The sequence below is a fragment of the Strongylocentrotus purpuratus genome, unplaced genomic scaffold (assembly GCF_000002235.5).
Source record: "Strongylocentrotus purpuratus isolate Spur 01 unplaced genomic scaffold, Spur_5.0 spur5_contig_834, whole genome shotgun sequence".
NCBI classification, from domain to species: Eukaryota; Metazoa; Echinodermata; class Echinoidea; order Camarodonta; family Strongylocentrotidae; genus Strongylocentrotus; species Strongylocentrotus purpuratus.
Window position 1 is genome coordinate 395,151 of NW_022145540.1, and position 23,324 is coordinate 418,474.

General features: G+C 38.7%; 1 protein-coding gene across 1 annotated transcript; it reads left to right on the plus strand.

Annotated features, from left to right (window-relative positions):
- Positions 1-1,355: 1,355 nt before the first annotated feature.
- Positions 1,356-10,556, plus strand: LOC115923683 (opsin Rh5-like). The gene is made up of 2 exons (XM_030984880.1): positions 1,356-2,481; positions 9,558-10,556. Exons 1-2 carry the CDS (start codon positions 1,464-1,466, stop codon positions 9,698-9,700), a joined length of 1,161 nt encoding a protein of 386 aa, XP_030840740.1. The 5' UTR covers positions 1,356-1,463; the 3' UTR covers positions 9,701-10,556.
- The last annotated feature ends 12,768 nt before the right edge of the window (positions 10,557-23,324 follow it).

The following is a 23,324-nucleotide window of genomic DNA, read 5'->3' on the forward strand; positions in this document are numbered from 1 at the left end:
AATGACTGATCGCGGAGACAGCTGGGAGTGAAGTTTACCGGTGATGGCGCACCACCACAGCCATCCCGACGAATACGTCTGTCAGCGTAGTAGCATTTGTAGTCGGGTTTTGCGTTATGCGGACGCAGTTGTCGAGGCTTGGCCAGAAAATGAAAGGAGCACTTCATTGCCGAAAGGATTCGTCAACCGACGCACGGTAGCAAATAACGAGCTCGTGCAATCAAGAGTTGACCTTGTATTTGAGGAAGGGAATAGAAATCTATAAATTGTAGTGTTGTTGCCAATCGGTGGTTATTTCGCGTCGTCTGTCATCGTTTCGAGTTGGAAACTGCGTGTTTTATCCTCTGCACATACTTAGATATTAAAAGTGGTGTTTTTAACCAATCTGAGTCGCAAAAGTATACATTACTCCTTATTTGTGTCAACCTACTATTAGCAGGTATCATATTACCTCCCCAGAGGAACTGAAAGTACATTCAGGATATATCTGGGCGGATCTGATCCTGTTTGCATCGGTCGTGCCTCGAGTTTGCTACAGATAGCTGGATATTGAAGCAGCTTTTCGTTGAATCCGTTTGGAAAGCTCCACAACCGTGGTTCATTAACCCTAATTTGCTGTCATCCTCAACATCTTTGCTCTTGGAAACACCTGGAATTTGAAGTGACATCGAACCCTGAAGAGGATAAATCGCGGACATTGACAGCATTCTTGAAAAAAGTTGAAATATTGCGATTATTGCTGGTCCCACCAAGTCACCTTCGACGCCTCTGGTAATTCGATCTCAGATGACATTACGAAGTCTGGAAAGACATTTTGTTCAATGTATGTTTTTGTTGCTAGACTTGGATCTGTAACTCTTTAAAGGAAGTTCGCCATACCCTTCGGTGTCATAATACGTTTAAGATATTTTTCTTTGTCGTGAAGAGGAACTGACATTAAATTAAACGTGCCTTAACGAACTCGAGTGTTGAGATTAGGTGAACGATATCCTTCCTTGATTCAAAAGAGGCTGAAGCAATCAAGGAATATTAATTTGTTCATACCTCGGAATTTTTTTACGAACTGATTGACATTTTAGATGATAAGTTATGTAAAACATTGACGATTTTTGACAATGAAGTAATGGTGATCAGGTTTTTTGAGTTGAGCAACGCGACTGACGTTACGTTAATCAATGTATTAAGATTAAGTTGCCATGATCTTGAGCGTCGTATACGTCACAAAGGCTTATTGTTTTGTTCATGTCAGTCTATGAGGTCACACCAGGAAATCAGCAGGTGAGAGACATTATCTGATTACAAGATCGCAGACACTGTTTTTTGCTTTGACATCCATACATCCTATCACTTCTAAATGTATACTTAAGCTCAGTTTGAAAACGTGTTGGGGGTCAAATATCGCTCATAAACAAAGAAAAGTCACTGTTTTCGCATTATCAAGGCACAAAACATAAGACGTCATCATGAATGAAACGGACTTCGTCGTCACGGAAGCACCGTACGATTACGAGAGTCCCCTTCATTACTCGGAGAGGATCTTTCTTGCCACGGTGTCGGGTCTGATTGCCATCGTCGGACTCTTTGGAAATGGCCTCGTCATCGCCGGTGTCGCGCTCTCGAGAAAGCTCCGGACAGCGACGAACGTGTATGTCGTCAACCTCAGTGTTGCCGATATGTTCACGTGTATTCTCATGCCATTCCACGTCATCGCCGTCTTGAGCACGGAGCGGTACCCGATCGCCGACTGGACGTGTTCGATCGCCGCGGCAAGCAGCATCATCTCATCTGGATGCAGTATTTTTACCCTGGCTGCGATTGCCTTAAATCGTCTATTCCTCGTCACTCAGCCTAGTCACCGCTACCGTAGCTTCTATCGAACCCGCAACCTTGTCTTCACGACACTCCTGACCTGGATCGTACCGACAGTCTTCACTGTCTTCCCGCCCATGTTCTCCATCGGTGAGATCGGGTTCGATGAGAAGTACACCCGCTGCGGACCGAAGCACACCGACAACGCCAACGCCAGCATCTACGACATGATGCTCGCCACCATCTTCTACCCCGGTCCTCTCGTCATCATCGTCGTCTGCTACGTGAAAATCTTCGCCTACGTGCGACGTCACATGAAATCGATGTCATCAACGGAACCATCGTCGTCATCCTTCCCGCCTAAGACGCCGTCCGACGCCGTTGCGACGTCGCCGCCCATGTCGCGTACGTCGGAATCGGCGGAGAAGGGTGATAAGTATTTCCAGGACTTAAACAGGAAGCAAACCAAGCAGCATTTTAGCAGACGACAGATTGAGATCACGAGAAATTTGTTTTATGTCGTGATCGCTTTCTTCCTGTGCCTGACGCCGTACAGCGTCTCGTTGATGATACCAGGGAGTGACCACCTGGTGCCTTATGCTGGAGCTATATACCTCCTAGGGAGTTGTGTGAACCCATTCATCTATGCGACCAAACATCCGCACTTTAAAAGTAAGTCTCAATCGTAATTGAAACAATTTATTCTCCATAATTATTTTTTATTTCACGTTCGGTAGCTTCCCATTTAAATGATTAGCCTTTTTATAGGGGCCTATATGGTAAGAAAGCATGATAGACGAATACATGTTATACGAACTCAGTGCTGTGAGTGATTACGAAAAGGGAAGCGAGTGGAGAGGAGATAGAGAAAGAAGGAGGAAAATCAAATGTCTCTCTTTTACTTTTTTTTTTACTCATCATACACAATTTGTTAAAAACTACGATGATGTTTATAAAAATCATGTTTTTTTTTAACTATCGCCGGTATCCGTTTCTGTCTCAATATATCACACATTAAACCCCAAATTACTCAAACAGTAGCCTATCAATTTCAAATTACAATACCCATACCTGAATATCCTTTTATTTGTTTCCTGGAAAACCGATAGAGGAAGCTATCCACCTATTATAAAAACATAGGCCTAGGTTAAACAATATGCTTCAGAGTCATTTACTTTTAATTGAACTCTGCCCGAATTTAACCCACGAGTTTCAAGGATTTAACAGCGGAGAGGGTCTTGCTCATCATGACTTGGTGTAGGCAGATGACATGATAAGTTTAAACATTAGACCAACAAGATTGTGATAATTGAAACAATGTTTGTTTATCAAATATTATTTAGGCCTATCCCTACGATTAATATAACTAATTTATATCAAGTTGAGTTCAAATCTAATGGATGTAATATAACTATCAGGCAATGATTGAGAGGGAAACTCTTACTAAAATGATTGCAGTAAACTTTTCGAATCACGGTACACATTTTCCTAACTTTCAACGACGCTGAAACTCATATGAGTTTATCATTTTTTGTTGATCCGCCCAGATATCAACTTTGTAGAACAAAAATGGTCAAAATGTGACATTCTTTCCTTAACTTGGGTGATAAATCACTTTGAGAATGGATAATATAATGCAATTAAAGCGCGTCGGTGGTATAAAGAAAACGGTATTCTCGTATTATTTTCGGCACTTCAAAAATGTTTTCATGTCGTTTGGCAGCTCAATGACATTCCTTCTTCCATTGAGCTAGCTGGAGTGGTCTAATTCCTGAACAAGCAGCATTTCCCCAATACATGGACTGAATTAAACAATTATAATCATAATTATACCAACCTGTCACCATCAATCATGACCTCAATGCTAACCAAAAGAAGAAAGGAGAAAGAAAGAAAGATCGCTTGCCACGCTTATTAAGAATTTATGAATGAAAGCCTTGAACTGAGTGGGTATACTTTGAGGCGACCCCCGTTGTTAAAAAACCGCAACCAATCAGGGGGATAAGTTCACCCCTACCGGTTCAACCCCGAGGTGTAAACTCCTTACATGGTAATCTAATCTCGTTAAGCTAAATGACGTCTTCAAAGTACAACTAAGCACAGTCGATTACTGAATGACTTTCAAAATATATGAATATTAAGGAGATTGAGAAGATTAGTAGAAATTTCGGAGTATTTGATGGGGGTTTAAAGCGAAAAATGCAGTTTTAAATATGATTGATCGATTTGATAAGATGACTTTGATGCGTTTATGCCGGAGTTCGAAGAAAAATCAGCTGCTATAGTATTTTCAGTTTCTTTGTCATACGAGATGGAATGAATAGTTTGAAAATTGTGGAACGTACTTTCTAAAAGGAAAATGGTGAATCATTTGAATGAACCCCTCACCTTTTGTCTGCACTAAAAACTGATTATTTTTAAATAATTATTTTAGAAATCTGCAACATACATGTAGTTGTAATCCTCAACTTATTTACACAATAGCGTGTTTATGATATCCTATGAAGGATGTAACTTAAATAAGGCTTAATTTTTACAAAACAAATATAAAGCGGGCATGACACCAAAGGTGTCATAGGAATAACACAAACTGAACGAGATATTTAACCAAATTCAGCTATGAACTCTGAATTTGCTGCTCTAAACAGGTTAAACTACAACCCTAAAAAGGAGTGGTGTTGTTTTCCAGCTCCTACATTTCCTTCCCACTTACATGTACAAACAGAAAAAAAAAATACAAACAACATTAATCCCACATCCTTCCTGCCGTTAAAGCATTGTTGTCTTCTTTACAACCGTTTAAAGGTAAAGACCAGTTATGGTCATGCGATTGCATTGTGAAAGAAACGTTACGGAATCCATCAGAAAAGGTTGATCATCTAGCATCTAGCATCTGCAAGGTTCTGGAATCATCAAAATGATAAGAAATTTGGCCCATTCTTCGTAAAGTTACAAGCACTATACACAGAAAGATGTATATGGGACTACCCTATATCTCTCACAGACCATGAGAGAAACAAATTTACCAAATATATGAATTAGTAGGCGGTTTCCCAGCAAATTTGTTATCATCATGTATTAGTCAAAACATATTCTTTCACATGATTGGTAATGAGAGCTTCCATTTCATTTTTTGAAATTGGGGTGTTTCCAATACTGGTCTTTACCTTTAAAGAGACGTTCGATTTATTGTAGAGATGGGAAATATTTTGTGGGGGTTTTCACATTCTTTCTATTCCTATATGTAGAAGAAATATCACATACCTGTATACTATAGTACCAATGTTAAATGAAACGGATTGCTTCCTGAAATGCCCTATAATTTTCCAAAACATGTGTACATGTAATGTTGAATTAGGAATTATTTTGGACCGAATCATGATCCCTACATATTAGTAGTCCCATATATCTATTTTTGTGGTGTTAAAACTTTTTCACTCTATGAGATTTCTCAGCAAGATTGATTATATTTGTAATCGATGTCATAATTGCCAAACCTAATAACGCAAAGAAAACGAAATAAACACGAAAACAGATTTTTTTTTTTAAATGTCTAGTAATAAGTATCTAACTTTTCACAATAACCCCAACGGAGTTTGATTCACATGACCTGTACTAGTTTGTGTAATCTTTAATGAGAATATAACCCAACCCACTCATTCTTACTCATCGAAGATAAGAAGAATATAACCGGTCCTGGTCATGAACATAACACCGGTAGTGGTTGAGGTTATTAACACGGTTTGGAAGATAATACTACCCACAGAAATGATACATACTACGCTGGTATCGTTAAATCATTCATGGGCTCATCTTACTTTATGTTTCCATGGTTAAATCAAGGAAGGCGTTAGATGATATCAATAATCGCTTGATTCAAGAAGAATCATATGGATGTGTAAAATACTCTCGAAGCGCGTATACCCAATGTTCAAATTTATGAACAACTACCGGTAAAAAGGTATTTTGAACAATAGAATGTCAACATTAAATTATATGAAACAATTTTTGGCGCGGGAATGGGTACAAACTTGACTGATTGTTTGTGTATGATTATTGTACTAAAAATTGTGTTTATGATTTGGAAGAAAACAGAAAAATGTCTTCAGGAAGTAATGGAAATGTTTATACAAATGCATTTCTGCTAATACAATAAGATACAATATAAAGATAATCTATTTTCCATGACTGTTTATCTGCTCCAGACAGATTTTCATCGGACAATGTCCAAATCTATCAGGTTTCGAAAAGCAGTGTACCAAATGACCTGAGTTAGTACTTTAATGAATTACGCATTAATAAACATGGGTTAAAAAGGTTGTAGATAAACTTCCTACAAGATACACACAAAAGGCCTATTGTTCCTGATAGTGATACATCAATATCCGTTCTTCTTCTTCTTCTTTTTCCTTGGGGAGGGGCATTTTAAAAATCAACAGCGACTCATCATGTCCAAAAACAAACTCCATGAAGAAAGAAATGTAATGTATTATTAAAAAAAACACCAATATTTTCAAAATGTTCATTTAAAATGCAAATGATATCTTGAGTTGGCGCTCCCAACAGAAGTTCCGTTTTCGGGAATCTGTGCTTCCTTCTTTGCAATGTTTATTGTGTTATTGTTTATTGTTACATACTTCGGCAGAAGGAAATGAATGTGCTTTTAAAATTCAAATCGAATCATCTTGGAGAGACACACACTTGGGAATCTTATCACAATGCCAAGAAACCACAACATGAAAAGAGAGAACTTCGATTTCTAATTGTCTACCATGAGCTAAGGACGCCATACGGGATACCAATTAGACATCAGAGCTCGCGTGGGAAATGAGCCGGGCTCAAAGTCAAGTTGAATATTTCCCTTCTGGCTGTTTTCATTCATAACCCGGCCCTGCGTTCGAAAAATGCAGATGTTTCGTGTCATAAAATAAGATCTGTCCGCGAGTTTGGACTCGATATGTAAAATATTATTATTATATGTCGAGAACAATTGGGAAAGAAGGCTCCTTTCATCGCAGTGCTGTTTTAAACAAACAAACATATCGAGAAAAAAAGAAAAAAGGTAAAAGGTGAGAATAAAACAGGATTGGGTGTGATTTGTGACCGCCTATATGAAAGGAAAAAAACAATGAAATAAAGAAGAAAAAAGGAAAATAAAAATGGTGTCAGCAATTCCGAGGTGAACAGAAATGAGTATTGTACTATTCAGTTTGTAGATAATACATAATATAAAGAATTTACTGTGAGGCGGGCGTTTGGTAGGGAAGGAAAGGGTGTATATCACTTAATCTAAGATGTTCATGAGGAAAAGAGCATGTTAACATTTTCTTTGATTCATGAACGTCTGGGAAGAGTGGGGAAAAAATGACGTACACGTGAAAAGGTGTGCCCATCCTTCTTTTGAAAGGGATGCCTCTTTGCATCCCAGCTCGTGCATCGGCCGTGGGTGCTTCATCGCCTCAAACTTTGTCAGTGCTTCTTTTTAAAACCGCACAATGCTAGCAATGGAAACTTGCCAACCTCCCAATTTCGAATGATTCAATATTGAATTCAAAGTGTCGCAATGTCTGTGCACCCCGCAGTGGGAGTGCGTTCTACTTTTTCAAAGTTAGAGGCCTCGATCAGTGAGCCAAGAAAACGTCCTGTGAGGATGGACCCCATACACTTGAAACATTGTTACAAGGAGTTTGAGAAGTCAAGAATGCAAGCACAGTGTGAACGCACCTCAGTGCGCCAGGTCACAGAAAGTGTATGTGGGGTCAACGTCTTGTAAGGAAATTCCAATATTGGAAGACGATGCATCGGAGAAGTAGGAGGAGGCGGGTGTCGTCTGCTCCGAATATGCTTTAGTTTTTAAAAACAGGGAGGATTCACTTTGAAATCAAGACCGTGATGACCGGGGCAACTCCTTGCCCTGGTCACCATTCCCAGTAGAGTTGATGTCAGTCGTATCAAAGATGTTTACTTTTGTTTCATTTCAACAAAAGGAGAAGAGACTTAATGAATAGAAGCGGAATTTAAAAAAAGAAGTGATAAACCGCGACACCCCCACCTCTTGATTAATTAGTTCCAACACTGAAAGTAAAGACAAAAGAAAAATATTGAATTGTGGTTTAAAGATTACGGTTAGACTAATTTCCTTTAAGTGTCATTTTGCAATTTCTCTCACGGATGAACAATCAAAATCCTGTTAAAGCACAAGCAAATTTAAAGATAAAGTTGAGTTCTGGTCATGTGATTGCATTGTGAAAGAAACGGTGTGGAATCTATCAGAAAAGGTTGATCATCTAGTATATAAATATTCGTGTGCATTGCAAGGTTCTGGAATCATCAAAATGATAAGAAATTTGGCCAAATCTTGGCAAAGTTACAAGCACGTACACAGAATGATGTATATGGGACTACACGAGCACATGTGACGAAAAAAACCTACCCCTCGATTTTTACGATGTTTCATGTCATATTTAGAATATGAAGGCATTTGAAGAGCCACGCTTTTCAGGGAACATGTTTAATCTGATGTTCTTCCACCCTTGCAAAATAACAATGATAACGCTCACAAATTATTTTTTTACCCCTTCCCAGAACTCAACCTTCTCTTTAAGTATAATTGTTTTGGATAAGGATACCACTCCTTGTATCTTAAAATGAAAAAAGGAACTGCACTTCAAAATGAGCTCAACCATGATCCTCTATCCTTCTCCTTCTGTCAGACTCTATAAGCCAGACGCACAACAAATATCAATTCGGATAGCCCCTCCTTGTAGTTTGAATCAGAAAAGGAATTACACTCAATTTATAATTCTTGACCAATTAGGCAGTTTTCGGAGGTAACTCTTAGAGGTAGTCATCTCAAAGTTAGCTCAACCATGACCCTATCCATTTTCATTAGGAGGTCCATTGGTCCCTCGAGTACATCCATTGCACTCTATAGAGCCAGACAAATACCAAGTTAAAACAAATAAGAAATACGGATACCCCTCCTTGTATTTTGAATCGAAAGGGGAATTACACTTCACTTACAAGTCATGACAATAAAGTAGTTTTCGGAGGTAATTCTTAGAGGTGGTCATCTCATAATCAGCCCAACCATGACCCCTCTCCTCTTCTGTCCGGAGACCCCCTTGGTCCCTTGTGTCCATCTCTCGGACCCTATGAACCAGACGGAATTTCCTGAAGCAGAATTGTGATGGGGGTCATTTACTTTCTCCTCTGCTATGGCTACCCCCGTGTCAAAACAGCTATTTGGGTTATAGATCATTAGCAATATAGGTTAAACTTGAACGCTAGTCATGACTCATTTAAAAAACCTTTGTGGGTTAATTGACCATGTTGAGACATCAATCATGTCAACGATAATTGTTTGTTATTGACAAAGTGATGTCTAATCCATCTACATGACTGTATTAGTATGAGATCGTCAATTCCTCACAAGTGCATCGATATTTTTACGTCAATACAAAATTGCAAGACAGTCGAAGTGTTTTGTTTAATTTTTAAATAATATCTCTTTCCCCTTGTCAATGTGTAATGTAAAGGCACAGTAAAGTCCTAGTTATTTTTTGTTGTCTTTTTGTTAAAACATCTCGTCATCATGGTCATGTTTTGCGCATAAAGGCGCTACATCACTTTTCTTGCTTAACATTCATATCGACTCCTAACTCAAATTCTGTTTTCTTCCTTTTATCAGTGCCAATATAATGATAACATTTTTTTCTTTGTCTTCGTCTTTGCCATTCTTCTCGCAGATGTCCTCCGTTGCATCATCCAGTGTCGCTTTGCTGACATCGACCAACCTGCTAAATTTCTTCGCAGGATCATCTCCAACAAGCAGATGACGCACATCGTCAGCGGCAACAACCACTCCACCAAGAAGGAGCCTCTCAAATAATGGTTCGAACATCGCTTGACTGATGACATCGTTTATCTGACTGCTAAGAGAGCATTATTATGCTTGTAGGTAAGCAAAGAGATGGACCTACATTTTACAGTCCTATTTGATGGGCTTGGTAATGACTTGATACTGAGGATTAATGTGTTACCAACATGACCAAAGCCCGCTAGCGCATCGACTTGGTTTCGAACCCGTAACCTCCCAGTTACAATTCCACTGCTCGACCACTGAGCCATCAACGTGATTAAGAGAGGATAAGATAACGCAACCGGATGTACCTATATTTAAGTTCTATCCGGTTGAGTGGGTAATGTGAATCAATGCCTTACCAAAGGACACTAACGCCACACCGTGGTTTCGAACCCAGGACTTCTCGGTTACTAAACCCCTACTCTACCACTGAGTCCAGGATGCGGGGAGTTCGGTAGAGTTCTTGGGCGCTGTTGCTCTCCATCTTCAAGGATCTTCTCTGCGGTTTGGCAAGGGTCGAAACGTTTCGCAAGGTGATCTTCAAATTACAAAATGCAAAGAGGATTCCTTGATCAAATTAGCTGTAATAGCCGCGATGACGGAGTTGCGGTCGCTAGTTGAATTAAAGACTTCTTGAAGACGAATAGAAGAAGACAGCGTATCGTGAAGCACCAGATAGCTAGGCTAGATGGAATCTGCCTAATCACTGCAGACTAGGCCTGTAAAATGATAACATTTGAAGAAGCATAACTGAATGACAAGGGCCAGGTGCATTTCTGGCCTAGATAATTATGACGTGAAAAGACTCTGAGATCTCAATTCGCAACGAAGATGAAGCAAAATCAGGGAGAGGTGTTGGACAAAAATATGTAAGCATGACGGATTAACATAACTTTGATATGAATCTTCCATGCGTCAGTCAACATCGGGATTCCCTTTTAAAGCTAAACTTTGATCATTGAAAAAAGGCATGGATTGAATACTAATAGGCCCAAATTGATGAGTACGAATGCAAAGTTAATTCCTGCCGTAGACCAGGCCCGTCTGACCGTAATGCGAGAAAGATTGTCAGGGACGGCATTCAATCTTGATTATCATCTCGAACTCTATAGTCGATGATTTGAAGAGCCTCTTGGTATCAAGAACTATTTTACGATCTCAAGAGACCATTATTACCCCGGACTAATAACGGGTAGAAATCAATCGCTGGTATATTTTGCGAAGTCTTCCAGAAGAGTCTTGAACTTTTAACCGCTGACTCTAAATTGAAATGAATCTTAAAGTGACACTTCCGATTGTAGAGTCACATTAATTTTGTCGGGATGTCATATAAGACGTAATAATTACGTAATCTGGCTATGACGTAATCAGACTATTCTATGATATTCCTCTATAGCCTGCAGAATAATCATCATTAGCACATGTATATCATACACCTGTACAAAAGCACAGTTCTCTAAACTCGAAATATCAGTTCGAGAGGCGTTTTACTTGCCAGGATATCAATAGAAATAGATCGATAATTCGCATAATTTTCTGTATTTTTCATAATTTTCATAATTAAACAACCTAAAGACTCTAACTTAACAAATACTCGTTTTAAATGAAAGTCAGGTATACCATATTTTGTTGAATTTCTCACCTTAATGAATGATTGTGGGATTTCATCGTAATGGGTGTTAATTACACATGACATATATAGCTACGTTAATGATTTGTTTTTATATTTCACGTTATGGTCAATTACAAATAATGAATTTCTATTTAATATGCCTATTATTTAATTTGTATTAATATGTATCGGTGTATAATTAGTGACCACAAGCAGAGGCTGAAAGTGTCGTCTCATATAATAAAAATAATATAATTATCAAATGATTTTGTTTAAAACATTATAATGACACATTTTGTATTATAATATTATCGTATACATGAAGCTCAAGAAAAGAAATCGAAATTTACGAAAGAGGAGGTTAAAGAAGATGCTCATAAAATGTATACTACAATATGTAACTAGTCTTTATTTTTGTAGGCAAGAGATGGCTGTTGAACAATGACCTCAATGGCTCATGGTGTAAAATTTCAATAAAAGTGTATATACAATTTAATTTATAAGAAAATCAATAGAAGAAATTGACATGCTTACCATTTCACTCACTATATATTGTATTTGTAAATGCACTGTAGATAATCTTTTCTATAAATTAGATACAATTACAATCATGATCTCTGTACAATCGTGCCTTCGACATGTCTGAATGACAAATTGATCTCAGATCTCTGATCAGGTGTATTATCAGGAGGGGAGGCCATTAGTGGTACTTATCCTTACCAATAATGATTGTTACTTTTCTTCGAAATTATGTGCAGGTAGATTATAATGCCTTTTTAATGTACACCTGTACGTGTAATGAATGTGATTTTTTTTTTATGCGTGATATTTTATTCGTGTATTATAATTATGTGCATATACGTGCTTATATTGTTTGGATGTAGACGTGTATTGAGTTACGCAATAACAAAGGGCATTAACCTTATGTTGCTTCAGAATACATAACTTTCTTTTCGAAAATGTATGAAATTATTACAACCCATTAACATGATTTTTCTAACCGGCGATATTGGTTAGTATATCAAACCTTTCAATGTTTAATCGTAGATCATGCTTTAAAGTTATGAAGTAAGACTTAAAGATTGTTCTATTTTTCTGTCCTAGTATACATTTGTTCCTTGCTTCTGTGTTTTTTAAAATGTAATGTTGTGTACAAATATTCCACATTAATTGTATAATAATTATTTATGCACATAATTATCTTAGCATTACAGGAATAGGCTAGTGAGGGAAATTGTTAAAGAGAGAGAGAAAGAGAGAGAGAGAGAAAGGAAGAGAAAGAGAGAGGGAGAGAGGACGAAAGAGAGAGAGAGAGAGAGAGAGAGAGAGAAGAGACTTGGGTTGAATATAATTACATACAATGCATAGTGTGTAACCTCGTTTAATCATAGTATTTGTAGGTATGATTAAACTTTTATACTTTTTCATGAATGTGTATACATTTTCCGAAAGAAGTATTGTGTCCCACATCGTACACTTTTTGTAAACAACACATCTGAAATTAAAATGTGAACTGGACACCCAAACACAATTGTCATTGATAGTCTTCAGTCTCCATTGTGGGCCTATGTATTTGTTTAATTGATACATAAATTCGCAAGTTAATTAATTTAAATTAGATTCAAGTAACTGCGCATTGTTGAAGTTTGCGGAAACTTGTATTTTGTATGTAGTTCGGATAGACCGTAATATGGCACCGTGCATCTGGTACTTCGTCATCATTATAATCATACAAGATTATCACAGTTTAGACGCAGCTTATTCTCGACCTGTTAAAGATGAACTTGTCAATGACCTCAAGCTTTCTAGGTCAGGCGTTGCTTAAAACAAAACTCACTGATAACGAATCTGTTGGCCTTTAAAATTGATATGGCGCCTTCGTCGACAAAAAGATACAGAGGACGATCCTCGTCAGCGCCAGCTTCTATCTCTTCTTTAAAATTAAAAGCTACAGACTTGCTATGATGGAGTACATGCTGCTAATCTTTCCATGTCTGTGTACGATGATATTTTGTTGAATATTTAAGATAAAGCTGATGCTTTAATGAGATATTGTTTTGAAACAAGTTATAAAAGCTATTGAGAGGTTTGGGATATTGTCTTACTTTTGCCGAGCTTCGCGTTTACTTATTTCACTGATCCAAATGAAATTTTGCGTTGGAATAAATGATGAGGAGCAGAGGAGGGAAGGAAAGAGTATATAGAAAGGGGGTAGACAAAAAAGACAGAATAAGAGAAAGAGAGACGGAAAGAGAAAGAGAGAAGATTGAAAGCATAATTATTTCAGAAAGAAAGAGAGAGAGAGAGAGAGAGAGGGGGGGGGGGGGGGGGGGAGGGAGGAGGAGGGGAAGGATTTTCCGGTAGGTCTATAATTGGATGTCAGATAGAAACATTTAAACACAAAAGCATTTTCGACCTGTATGATCATTGTATTTTATGGTGTCATGAAATGTGTTGGTGGAGTTAACTTCCTCGTTATATACGTGGGTTGTTGACATTGTGTATAGGCTAGGCAAGTACATTAACATGAATATTGTGATATGATAAAGAGAATAACATTTTATACAGATAATAAACGAATTTTCGACACCTGTTATAGGCCTATATCTGTTGTAAATTATGATTAAGATAGGAGATGATTTCGTACTAAAAATGGGCATCGGATGACGCAATGGCTAAGAACACAACAACCAACTAATCAATCACCAGCGCAACTCATTACTCAAACATTACCAAAGCCTTGACACATTCAAGGCTTTACCAATTCCCAAGAATTGCTTTCCAAATCTACCGAAAATTACCCTCAAATTGAATTTGGTGTTGACGACAACTATATTACGTCTTCTACATAATGTGATCTAGGTCATCGAGAAAAAAAAATGGATATGAAAATCCGTCGGGACATCGGCTGACCCATGGTGTCATCGAATCTTCCTCTGTAGACCCATGTACGCTCAACGGTGTGTGTAATTGACACCCATTGTTCTTAATTACTCGCAGCAGTAAATCCCGACTAAATGGACACACTTCAGATTGAAATAATTACGACACGATGATGCATTGAAGGTCAGTGTGTTCATCGGTGATTTGCTCAGCCTTACTCATCCCCCTTCTTCCGAAACAAAATATTTTCGTCTCAAGTAAGATGTTTAATAATTTAATTTATCTTGTTTGTAACAGAAAATATTACCACACGACGGAGAATAACCATTGACAACAGACATACTTGAGACTGATGCGGAGGAGGAGGAGGAGAGGGGGGGGGGGGCTGTTAGGGCTGCGGCCCACATGACGATTTGAAACTCCTATTAGCTTCATTTCAAGGAAAGTAAAGTGGTTTCGTTTTTCTTCGTTTTCCGAAATTCCTCTCAACATTATGTACATCCTTGGTCACGAAGGCGTTGTGGGCTATCTAGCATTGGTGAGGAATGAAACAATAATTCAGGATTAAATGAATGCAGGAGCAATCGTTTAAAGACTAAAGACATGATCAATACTATCATGCATTTTTATCAAAATGTTAGAAATATAGTAACATCTTTTAATGATAGTTTATGCTTTTCAGCAATTTGGTATCGAAACTGGAAGGTTGATTTTGGGGCAAGAGACGAAAGCACCCTCCCCAGGCCAAATTGTGCCCATACGCCAATGATTTTTCACCGAGAATTTTCCAAACCATGTCGCAGCATCCTATTATAATGTTTGACGTGTAAAACAAGTTCTGAAACTAAACTTGACATTGGAGGAAATATGATAAGAAAGTTTGATCAAGGTTGGCATTTTGATTTTGATAAGAATGTTCATACGGCTGCATCATAATCTGAGACTCATTCAGTTAGATAATATAAAAGTATCTTTGCTACCGTTTTCTTGAATAAATAGTATCGCTCATGGCTACGAAATGTTGTTCGTAGTCGTGAGCGAAACTACGACTGGGGTAAATGGAAATAATATAAGTTTTATATAGGAAACAAGAATAAAACTTTACGTCATCATCTGGAGGAAACTGATATTTTGGTAGTTGTATGGCTTATACTGTTACTGTATGTCTACAAAAAAGGCGTCTAAATCACTTAACGAAATTTTGGAAAGTTTGGGTTTCAATTGCTATCTCTATCTGTCTCCCCATCTCCACCTGTCATGCTCTGTTTTTACCTCTTCACTTAGTATCACATTTTAATTCTCTACTTCTGTTTTCTGTGTTTCCTTCTTACTCAAATTCTTCATCTTGTAGTACTTACATAGTTACTAATATCCCCCTATCTTTCAGTTTAGACCGATTTTGATGAAATAAACAGTATTGAAAAGTCTCCTAGAAACTGTTCTTTTCCCTCCCTGATGTTCATCTCTAAACGGAGCCTCCTTTTGGTCGACACCTCCTCCTCCACTAACTTAGTACATGGATGGACAGCTGCAGGATATTGGAACCAGCAAGCAGTAAGATTGTAAGAACCTGTCGGAAACCCTGACAGACCCTGACAGACCTCGGGCAGGGTGACTTTCATCTGGGGTTCCTCCAGAACATTACCGGGGTTGTCTCTCCATGGACCAAACTGATTGCATGCACGTACCACGGGGTAATGAAGACTTAATTGTAGGAAATTATACCAGACGAGATAGATCGATCCAGGTCTGTGGGTTCGTCGAAAACATTACCAGGGCTGCCTTGCTTTAAACTTATTGCACGCAAGTTCCAACAGTAAACGTGAGCTTTAATCATGTAAATTGTAGACATTATACCAGATTCGGTTAGATAGATCTGGATCTGCGGGTTGGTCGGAAACTTTCTTTAAACTGACTACATGCGCGTCCAAAGAGGATGGTATACCTAGAGATTGTTTGGCAGAATTTATAACAGACTTCACCTGGGCCTTCGGAGTATAGGCTTTGTCGAAAACTAAAACAAAATATTACCAGGGTTATCATTCTTTGTTAATGAGTGCTTGCAGGTAACGGCTTGGATATATATATATATATATATATATATATATATATATATATATATATATATATCATATAGCAAACATAACCGCCACGCAAGGTGCTCAAAGCGCTCCAATATTACCCCTGCTCTGCTAAGCTATACCGATTTCAGTGCTCACATCATTCAAGGAATTCCTTCCTACCGGTACCCATTTAATACCTGGGTGGAGAGAGGCAAATGTAGAATGATGTCCTGCCAAATGACAATAGTGACACGACGGAACTCGAACCAGGAACTTTGTAAGCTACTGTCCGGCGACGTATCCGTTAGACCGCGACACCTCTACAGGTGCAGGTACCGAATACTTAATATTGTCGAAAATTAAACCAGATTAAAATCAAATCGGTTCTAGGCATATGGAGTGAGGGTTCATTGAAAACAATACTATGGTCATTTTTCTTATACTGGATGATTGCACTGGAATAGAAAAATAAACTGTCGAATTTTAAAACCAAAGTAAAATAGTTCGAACTGGATCTGTACATTTGGTGAAAATAATACCATGGTCATGGATAGCTGCATTTCTTCCTTGATAGCATGAAAGTGCCGACGGCTTGTTGAAAATTAAAGCCCCTCTGCACTACGTATAGCTACTTGCGCCCTCTATGTGGCAAACAATGCGTAATCGGTGACCATTGGTCCCCTATGTTAAATGAGAGCTGATTTGATGAGGTAACCACCTGTCAGTGAACATGCAGGGAGGTCTAATCCCTCCTGGTCAAACTAGTGCAGAGGGGCTTTAAATCAGACTTGAGTCCCATCGAACTTTACTTTCGAGCTCGAAATCTATACTGTGGATATATCTACAGTGGAATGATCTAGTAGCAAATTACACCAAATCGATCACGTCTGTAGGCTTGCCGAAAACATGATCACGGTTTCTGTATCGTCGACTACGAATGAAAGTGCCCGGAGGATTTCGGAAGTCACACGTCATTCAGATCAATCTATGAATACATCTCAGCCTCAGGTTCGTCGAACATTGTGACAAGTGTTGCCTTCCTCTTCGATTCAATCCAATCACTGAGATCTTGTTTTAAATCAAATGAGACATCAGTCAAATCGGGAGCGTCTGCACGGGGATCCATTTTATTTACTTATTTTGTGATATATAAAGGTCATGAGCGTCAATCTATTGTCAAACATTTTGGGTCCGGCACATTGAACATAATGAGGAAAGACAGAATGAAAGTAATGAACTCTTTGTAACGCTGACCTAAATATGACATTTCTGAGAGCAGTAGGTTTGGCTCAGTCTCTCTAAAATATATTATCAATTAGGGGGTGAGGTTCGGTGGGGGCAGCATCCCTCACTTAAAAAAGATGTCGGCAGATTTAAAATTATATTGCTTGTAACCAAATCACCGACATTGATGACCATTCGGAAAATGTTCAGGTCCAATACCCCACCCCCCCCCTTTCATCAAGAAATAGCGACGCCTCTGCCCCATGTGATGGTGAAATTTAGGGTGTCCGGATAGTTATTTGTACTGACCCCCCTGAACCCCTCCCCCTCCTGCCCCTACCCTTACTAAAACTACATTCTATATCGGAGTCGAGAGAGACAGTAGCTGGTAAGATATCAAATGCTACATCGAAAGGCCTAAGAATCAAGCATTTATCCTAGATTTGAAATGGCACCAGCGTCGACATAGATAAAGTTTTCATACGCTAATAATATACAAATAATGAATGGTTATGAGTTCAATAGAAAAATGCACGGTGAAATATAACCAAAAATGCACGCCCGTGCAATAGAACATCTATTGAATATCATGTGACCAACAATCCTCCAATCAAATGACAAGGATCCACGCAGTTTTCTATGGTTCTGCACATTCTTTTGTTTCTTTCGGAGACTGTCTTTAAGTTAGTTGTCAATGGGTCATTACCAAGGCGTCCAGACAAATTACAGTGACTTCCACTGTCGTCTTCGGGAAGCAGTTGCCCCCAAGCTAACGTCGCACCAACACATTATGATACCTGATCACTGGGTTTTACTTGGGCTTAGGATTGTGTTGAAATGTTGACTTATTACCAAGTACGGTATATCAATGCAGAGAGAGGAGAGAGAGGGGCCCCTCCCATTCCTGGTTGGATCAGCGCCACGTATACGGACAAGCGCTGCAAGCACGTCGTCACCTTCCCCGATGTAGATTTACAGGTGACTTTTGGGTCTTAAGTTTTTAAAGGGCACAGGTTAGGAGGGGGCACCGTTTTTGCGTGGTATGCCGAATTTTAGTTTGATGGGGGAGGGGGGGGGGGGGCACTCGCCCTTTACCCGCTACTGCACCACATGTTCTCGATTCGGTATTCTAATCATGGTGGTATTTTAAAAACGGTAGTAATAAAGTGGAGATACGAAGCTATCTTTGAATAAAGTCACGAATATTGTACACCGATTGTAATTTTGTGTATTTTCCTTGGCTCCTAGATGCGTTCGAAAAAAAGAGGAGGGGTGGGTTGTATAGGGTGTGACGCCCCAAACATTCTATTAACAAATTAATGACTTTAAATCAGCGAATTGGTAATTTTAATCCTATTGCTCAACCTTGACTAATTCCAGAAAGCAAGTTGAAAAAATAATAATAAAAATCGCCAAACCTGTCAGTCAATTTACAAATAATTTACTTGCGTATTGAGATAGAAGTACGTTGTAATATAATGGTGTACCTAATACGTGGCACGGTCTACACTCCGAAACCTTTATCATTCAATCGAAGCAAGAGCCGCTAATTATCCACCACCAGTTGGAACACCCTCTGTCGTTCGACTTGGAGCACTTGCGGGGTCCCGTCTTTCGTCACATCCAGTTTTCGTCGCTGAAAATTCCAATCAGGAAGTCATAATCAGTATTTTGGTAATAGAGGGCAGAAATTCTCTAATTCAAACTAATTCAATCTCTGAGCTTTGAGCGTTGCTTGTCGCACAAATGCTACGGTGGATTGACGTGTAATATTTGAAAAGGGGGGACTTGATGATATAAGTTTTTCTTTTCGTGTTGCCGTGAGGATCGAAACTGTTTTAAAGGTGGTGAGCTGCAGTGCTTATTCAAATCTCTTCATTCTTAGATTTCACCGCATGTAATCTTCGGGATGGTAGAGTTAGGATAAAAACATTTCTGACATAATTCTAAATTTTATTTCCCTCCCTCCATATTTTGATCATGGGGGGGGGGGGGGTGCGGACCTCCTTGAATACGCATACAATATATAATAGACTCCTGTGGAAGATGCAACACTTGTAAATTTATAAGAATTTCGTATCCATTATCAAATATCAATGCTATTCAGAAAGCTATAGGTCACAAGGATTCTAAAAATAGAGGGATTTTAACGGTGATTCAATCTCATAGTCTCTTTCTCAAGAAAGGTATCCTACGTTCTTCTATACGGACAAGAAAAGCATCTGGTTACTCTTACTCATCTACAGCTACCATGGCATCCCATGCATTATTGTCTGTTCACCATCCCATTACTCTTCTAATTGAAGATGGCACCCTGGCTAGAAGTGGCGGAAGTCTGGTGGAGGAAGTATGGTATTTACTAACAGGGACGAGAGGAAGACGGGCAAGGTGTCTTCAGAGGCAGCCATCTTGTCTGGGGGCGTCGCTTCATTTTCAAGATGAGGGGTCGGGGGGGGGGGGGGGGGACACATTGATCGAGAACAGATTTTCTGTATAGAAATACACCATGATCCCGTGCCCAAATTACGGAGGGAGGGGGGGGGGGGGTGGGGATTAGGAAGCATACACTGTCTAGGATACCCAGTTAATATTTTATTCAGAGCAGAGGGAGAGGGGGGACTAGTGCCCTTTGAACCCCCGGATCTGCGTCTACAGGCTTCTTAGACTATGGTGGGCGGTTTTGGTGTGGCTTTGTCAGACATATTCAAAATAGAAGAAGGGAACTAAGGTATAATGGAAAAGCGAAGGATATGGGTGACAGAAAAGAAAGATTAATCGCCATAACGAAAGGAATTAGTAAAATATGATTCGGCTTTGTGTAGGCCATGTGGAGTTTTCACAAGACAGTGTCATGGTAATCTATTCCATGGGCAAGGAAGAATAAAAACGGAACTGGCTTGAAATTATCAAAACCTTGTATTTTCATAGAAAACAGACTTGACTGAGGGGGTAAACTCGGTTCATGTTTGCCGAATTACGAACATTCGGGCCATTGAAGTGCCATTAAGGTAAGGAGAATCTGGAGACGAATGAGAAGGTATGACGGGGGATTGATATTAATCACAAATGCATTGTTGGCTGTTAAGGTTCTTGAAGCGCCTTAGCATAGAAAAATAAATGTAAAAAGGGAAATTGAAACAGGGGGATGAAGTTTTAGGCTACTGGAATTTAAATTTTTTCAATAAATTTGTTCAAAGAGAAGCTTGTTATTTATATGATAACGTACTTCAAAGATAGTCATTGATATGTCTTGCAGTCTTATTCATTGAGACGAAAATGTACTACATTCCTAAGCCCTGTCATCATAGGCAGTACACAGTAAACGGGTAAAACCATTATTAATATTTAATCCACCATCTTAGTAGTTTCGCGAAGTAGATCTAAACCGAAATACATGTAATAAACGGATTTCAATCCAAGGAAGTCGTTTCCTGATAAACCTGGTTGGAAGGTAAAACATTAGCGATCGATTAACAGCAAGCAGAGAAATATCATTTGCTTGTAGTATTGAAATCAAAACAAAAACGCATTAGTTCAAATTGATTAATTAAAAACAAAACTTAGCAGCGGGTTTTGAGCACGAGTTTTAGTTTCTGAATATGAAGCAAATTACAAGATATCCTTGTTGTTAATGAATCCTAGATTATAAAAGCCAAGACCAATTACAAGATGGTACCCGCTCCAGGCTCTAAATTCTTACCAGATTTGACAGAAATTTAGAGGGAAACTAATAATTTTGTCTTTTAATTTTTCCCGTACAGCAACAACCTGAAATTGCCTGAACGCGTGCCCTTTTTCCCGCTTTGTACTAATGATATTTAAAGCTAAATAATAACGTCTGCCCAAAGCAATCATTGGAAAACCTTTCGAGGCGCATTGACGTTTCCTCTTGGGCCAGCTCGGGGTGCGAACAGCTGGGCCGACGGGCATAGCAAGAAACGGAATCAGAGTAATATTTACAGATGTAAAGATAGATATGTTTCCTTGAACCAGCCTCACGAGATATTAATTTTTCTTTTCTTCGTTGGCGAGCTGAAATGAGATTTCACGCTCTTTTGACGCGCAGGTGCCAGTGCTGATGGTGAGGGAGGGTGATTATTTTTGTCCTGTTTTTAGGCGGGAAGTAAAGTGGGGTCAACAGTCGCTGTTAAACCTGGTGTTACACCTGGTGAATTATCAGCCACTCAAACTGTTTTCATTATTGATTTAAGTATATTTCGTACTGTTATCATAGTTTTCAATATATAGCGGATACAGATTTCATTCTTAATCCGGACATCAGATGACAAATGTTCTCAACACTGAATCCTAAAATTGAACAGTTTCTCTAATCTCAATTAAGATCCAATCAAGTCCAGTGTGATACTTCAAAAGTTGAAATTTTGAATGATCTCGGCTTAATCTTCGAGATGAATACAGAATACCCAAAAAGATGAGTATTGAATTTAACCCGAATAGTATTTCTCATCCACCCATTCAAAAGATGTATTTAATTAACGCGGTATGTCGGGTCATCGATCATACACTGATGCTGACACGTAGGCTTTAGGGTGGGACAGACACGCCCCATTTCAGTAACCCCGGTGGCAGTCACGCCCTGGTGACAGCGGTGGCTCATCCTTAGTGGAAAAATCATTATTCACTCCTCACAATTAACCAACCCAGATCTACAATTTGTTTAAAGTAAAGGCAGTCAACAAAAAACTTTAAAGAGCATTATTGGTACTTATAACATAGCAGAATATTGATCATGTTGATCAGGGCCGCGTCTTATAAAGAGTTGATATTAATCGCAACTTATTTGCGATTGATATCAGTCGCAACTATGTGCATGAGAGATAGGAGACTGCAAATTTGCGATTGATTAGAGGACTTGCGATTGATTCGGATCAGTCGCAACTCTTTGTAAGACGGGGTCCTGGTCAAACTCAGAGCGACAAGTTTAGTCCGCAGGTTGAATCTTGGAGTAAAGTGGTGTATAGGAAATTTACATTGCAAACCCCAAACGCTGTGAAAATGGTATTGTATTTTTCATATAAATGAACTTGCACTAATTAACTTGAAAAATATGATAAAGGTCAATACATAAACTTTGTTGATAACTCAATTATAATCAATAATTGATATCTATCTCGTCGATTGGTACAATGATAAACTTAAAGAATAGCACTCGAGCAAAACGGTGAGTGCGAGACGCGGAAAGCTACACAAGTGCAGGTGTGGTTTCGATACAATATTCCACCGTGTAGAAATAAACAGGTAAAAGCAAAACTTCTAATTTTTCAGATGAATAACGACTGTAAACCTATGAATCCCTAAACTTTGGTTCATCATTAATATTGGGTGTGAGAGTTTGGTCCAATACTCGACCATGTAGAACCAAGCAACAAGGCGGGTCCGTCCGTTCGTCCCGGTCGGGTCGGGTCATGGCTGGCCGTCACAGCTGATGTGATAACTCGACATTAATTAAAACACGAGTGTGAACAGTCCATCGTCCATGTCGTTCTCTAATGAATAAGTTCCCTCGTTTTAATGGATTAACTCGAAGTGTTGCGATGAAAGATGGTTCGGAACAGTTAGGGTCAATAATCGGATTTTCAGGTATAACACAAGATCTAACTATAGTCATACAAAAATACCTTGAACAGCTGCGATGGTTAACGGCTTAAACAAGTCTTTGGAAAGTCCGAATTTTTATGGATCTTCAAAAGTAGATAATTCACAATTGTTTTCTATTATTCATAATATCATTGGATAATAACAGAAGATTTATCATAGTTTTCACAAGCATGCACAATAAATTATCAAACAATATTTGTTTATTTTTTAAAATTTATTAACAATATTGTTCTTAATTTTTTTAATTTTT

Coding starts and splice junctions, on each gene's coding strand:
- LOC115923683 (XM_030984880.1), top strand. CDS start 1,464: ATGAATGAAACGGACTTCGTCGTCACGGAAGCACCGTACGATTACGAG. Junction 2,482..9,557: donor CAAACATCCGCACTTTAAAA/GTAAGTCTCAAT, acceptor TTCTTCTCGCAG/ATGTCCTCCGTTGCATCATC.